The sequence below is a fragment of the Penaeus vannamei genome, chromosome 9, assembly GCF_042767895.1.
Source record: "Penaeus vannamei isolate JL-2024 chromosome 9, ASM4276789v1, whole genome shotgun sequence".
Classification (NCBI taxonomy): domain Eukaryota; kingdom Metazoa; phylum Arthropoda; class Malacostraca; order Decapoda; family Penaeidae; genus Penaeus; species Penaeus vannamei.
Genome location: NC_091557.1, coordinates 45,332,897 through 45,337,896, shown reverse-complemented (window position 1 = coordinate 45,337,896; position 5,000 = coordinate 45,332,897). Strand labels below are relative to the sequence as shown.

The following is a 5,000-nucleotide window of genomic DNA, read 5'->3' as shown; positions in this document are numbered from 1 at the left end:
ATATATATATATATATATATATATATATATATATATATATATATATATATATATATATATATATATATATACATTTATATACATCACACACAAAATGTGTATATACAATATGCCTGTATGTATCCATATATATATATATATATATATATATATATATATATATATATATATATATATATATATACATATATATATATATATATATATATATATATATATATATATATATATATATATATGAATTTGATAGACATATATATTTAAATATGTATGTACATGTACATTATATATAGCTACACATACATAAACACACATACACACACACACATATGTATATGTGCATGTGGATGTGCATATATATATGTATATGTATATATGTATATATATATGAATATAGTCAAATATATTTTGTGCATTGTGGGTTTTCTACCATACATATCTCTTTATATATATATATATATATATATATATATATATATATATATATATATATATATATATATATATATATATATATATATATATATTACATATATATATATATATATACATATATATGTATATATATGTATATATGATTACAAATGCATGTAGGTATATATACTTACAAATACACATATCTGTATGTGCGCACGTATGTATGCGCGTGAGCGTGTGAACATACATATTGAAAGAAGAGATTCACACTTTTATGTGTATAAATATACATTCATTTACAAAGGACATATATGTATATATCCATCTATTAATCACTAATCTACATCTAAGAATCTATATAAGCATAAAGATTGACAGGCAAGCCACGGACACTCCCATGAGGCTGGAAAGACGGAGACCGGGTACTGAATAAATAGAAGGGAGTCCCATTCATTCTTCATGAAATTAACAGAAAGAGATGACCAGTGTCCAAGGAAATCATGAAAATGTCTCCAGCATCACTTCTGCATCTACTGTAACGTCAGTATTTTTGAAAACGACGATTTTTTTTTCTTTTTCTTTTCATTCAACTTTCGTGAAACAATTTACGCAGAGGAGAATGTACACATATCAAGGGATTTTTGTCTTAATTGGAAAACTAAATCAGTTTTGTCACACTAGTATGTGACCAGGAGGAGCTTCACATACATAACGATATTTGTATCCAGCGATTCATTTCTTTCTAATTTTTGTTCATTTGTTTTGACTTTAAATCAATTATCTTGTGGGTTTGCTACTGGATTGCTAATCATTGTATTTGATTTATTTATAGAATTATTTTTGGTCATAGTTATATATGCAATATACATCGGAAAATACATTATGTGTTTTCATATCTTACTCTATGTACGTGCGTAAGTGCGTATATTGGTGTGCGCGTGTGTGAACAGGTTCATATGCACGCATATATACCTGCACACACTCGCGCGAAATTTTGAACAGATATTGAATGAAATATCTCATGCTCATAGAAGTAAAATAAAACATGTACTAAAATCAGGTTTTATTATCACATGATAAACCTCTTGACGAGTATGAAGTTAGTATAAGGCGTAATGTGCGGGTACTACTCCATGCCTCTGCTGGTATGAATAGCCGTATCCTGGATGGGTGACGGAGCTAGCGTATCCGTAGACCGATCCTGTGAGACCGTGAGTGTGACCATAGCTTGGGTCAGCGTCACGCTTGTGGAGGACGTGGTTGTAGGAGCGAGTGTAGGAGAGACCGCTATATGGGTGGTAAGCTACGGCTGGTCCGTATCCAAGGCTATGACCGATACCATAGCCAATGCCGCCACCATATCCATAACCATATGAGGGCAGGCCGAAACTAGGTTCAGCTTCTCGTTTGTGGAGGTTGTGGCTGTAGCTCTGGACAAAGGACCGACCACCATATGGATGGTGAGCTATGGCTGGTGCGAATGCATGGGAATGACCGTATCCATAACCATATGCTGGATGGCTGTACCCAGGTTCAGCTTCTCGTTTGTGGAGGTTGTGGCTGTAGCTCTGGACAAAGGACCGACCGCCATATGGATGGTGAGCTATGGCTGCGTGCCCATACCCGACGCCATACTGCCGACCGCTGACAACGCCATGAGGAAGGGACAAGCCCACACCATGGCCATAAGAAGGCTCAGCCTCGCGCTTCTGCTCTGCTGCCACGCAGGCAACCAACAGTACAGCGATCTGAAGATAGAGGTTCAAATTTCACATTAAGCAACTGAATATTGCCATTCACAAAGGATATCTTAATGTCACTGTTCTAATATATATGATAAAAACGAAAGGAGTTCCTTACCAAAGTCTTCATAGTTGATGCTACAGAGAACTGTATGTGAAGGCAGTCAGATGCGTGTTATATAGAGTGATATGTCGAGCCACGCCCCACACTTGATTCTAACCTTCGTTAGCTTTTTCATGCAAGATTAACCATTCATGCAATTTCATGTGAGTGTATGAACCAGGAAGCAGATTTTAACCTGTATACATCATGAACAAATCTGGCTGAATAAAATTACCACTTAAAAATTAACATATATATACCATATTTCTGATTACCTGGTTCTTTCCTAAATCAATAGATGCTTTCAGATATACAAATAAATTGTAATTCACATAGTTATTTTAATCGTTAGCTTTTTCATGCAAGATTAACCACTCATGTAATTTCATGTGAGTGTATGAACCAGGAAGCAGATTTTAATTTGTATACATCATGAACAAATGACTGGCTGAATGAAATTACTGCTTCTAAACTTGTATGTGTACTATGTTCATGATTACCTGTTTCATAAATCAATAGATGCTTTCAGATATACAAATAAAGAGTAATTCACATACTGTTATTTTGATCTCGAAAGATATTTATCCAAATCGACTTTGATATATGCAAAGTAAACGAAAAAATATACATATTACTTTGAACATAATCTGAAACAAATGCAAACACAGCTAGGAATGCCCGTAAATAGATAATTTTCCCTGCGCAGATCCATTACGCAAAATAAATGGATGATAAATACAGCAGGCTATTTACTCTAGAGATATATCGTCTATTAAGGTGCATCAAATACAAATGCATGATAAATTAATAATATAAATCACCGAGGAGACCAGTCAAGAACAGTAGATCGATTAAGTCGATCGACGCAATTAATTTTTGGCAACCTGCGCGATCGATACTAGATGTTTGTGTTTGTAAAACGTATGCATATCTGTTTAAATACACTTAATGTTGTATCTATTTGTGTATGCATATGCATATACATATATGTATATATCAATATTCGCAATATATATGTATATATACATATTCACAATATAAATGTATATATACACATACATATATATACATACATGAATATATATATATATATATATATATATATATATATATATATATATATATATATATATATATATATATATATATATATATATATATACACACACACATACATGAATACAAATATATATATATACATATCACACAGAATATGTATATATAGTATGCCTGTATGTATCCTTACACATATATATATATATATTAATTTAATAGACATAAATATATATATATATACATATATATATATATATATATATATATATATATATATATATATATATATATATATATATATATGTATGTATGTATATGTACATATATGTGAACATATACAAATCTTTTTTGTGCATTGTAATATTTCTGCCATACATTATTTTATATATATATATATATATATATATATATATATATATATATATATATATATATATATATATATATATATACATATGTATATATGTATGTATATGTATATATGAATATAAAAGCATGCATGTATATATATATATATATATATATATATATATATATATATATATATATATATATATATATATATATATATATATATATATATATATATATATATATATATATATATATATATATATATATATATATATATATACACATATCTATATGTGTATGTGCGCTCGTATGAATGTGCATGTGCTTGTGAATATATCTCGAAATATATGAATATTATTCGAAAGAAGAGGAGATTCACAGATGCATGTGTTTAAATATACATCAGTTAATTCATGCACACACTAATCTACATCTGAAAATGCATATAAGCATAACGATTGACAGGCAAGCCATGGACACTCCCATGAGGCTGGAAAGACGGAGGCCGGGTCTTGAAGAAATATGAGGGAGTCCCATTCATTCTTCATGAAATGAATAGTGAATGACCAGTCTTCAAGGAATTCGTGAAAATGGTTCCAACATTACTTCTGCATCTACTGTAACGTCATCATTTTTGAAAATGACGATTTTTTTATTTTTACTATTATTCATTTAACTTTCGTGAAACAATTTTCATGGAGAATGTACACGTATCAATAACTTTTTATCTTAATTGAACAACTAAATCAGTTTTGTCACACTAGTATGTGACCAGTAGCAGCTTCACACACATTACGATATTTGTATCCATTGATTTATGTATTTCTCATTTTTGTTCATTTGCTTTGGCTTTGAAGCTATTATCTTGTGGTTTTGTTACTGCATTGCTAATTGCTATTTATAGCTTTATTTTGGGTCATAGTTATATATGCAATATACATCGGAAAATACACTGTGTTTTCATGCGTGCGTAGGTGCGTATATTGGTGTGTTCGTGTGTGAACAGGTTCATATGCAAGCATATATACCTGCACACACGCGCGCGCAATTTTGAACAGATTTTGAATGAAATATCTCATGCACATAGAAGTAAAATAAAACATGTACTAAAATCAAGTTTTATTATCGCACGATAAACCTCTTTACGAGTAGGAAGTTAGTATAAGGCGTAATGTGCGGGTACTACTCCATGCCTCTGCTGGTACGAATATCCGTATCCTGGATGGGTGACGGAGCTAGCGTATCCGTAGACCGATCCTGTGAGACCGTGAGTGTGACCATAGCTTGGGTCAGCGTCACGCTTGTGGAGGACGTGGTTGTAGGAGCGA

At 31.3% G+C, this 5,000-nt stretch overlaps 2 protein-coding genes across 2 annotated transcripts in view; both read right to left on the bottom strand.

Moving 5' to 3' along the window:
* Positions 1-1,470: 1,470 nt before the first annotated feature.
* On the bottom strand, positions 1,471-2,305 carry LOC138862739 (cuticle protein 65-like). Its single transcript, XM_070125814.1, has 2 exons — positions 2,278-2,305; positions 1,471-2,165 (listed from the first exon to the last, which is right to left on the bottom strand). Exons 1-2 carry the CDS (start codon positions 2,287-2,289, stop codon positions 1,518-1,520), a joined length of 660 nt encoding a protein of 219 aa, XP_069981915.1. The 5' UTR covers positions 2,290-2,305; the 3' UTR covers positions 1,471-1,517.
* A 2,474-nt stretch (positions 2,306-4,779) lies between these two features.
* Positions 4,780-5,000, bottom strand: part of LOC113808438 (glycine-rich protein) — an 833-nt gene continuing 612 nt past the window's right edge. The window contains exon 2 of the mRNA XM_070125815.1: positions 4,780-5,000. This exon is cut by the window's right edge and continues 338 nt beyond it. Coding sequence (XP_069981916.1) covers positions 4,829-5,000 — 172 coding nt within the window. The 3' untranslated portion in view covers positions 4,780-4,828.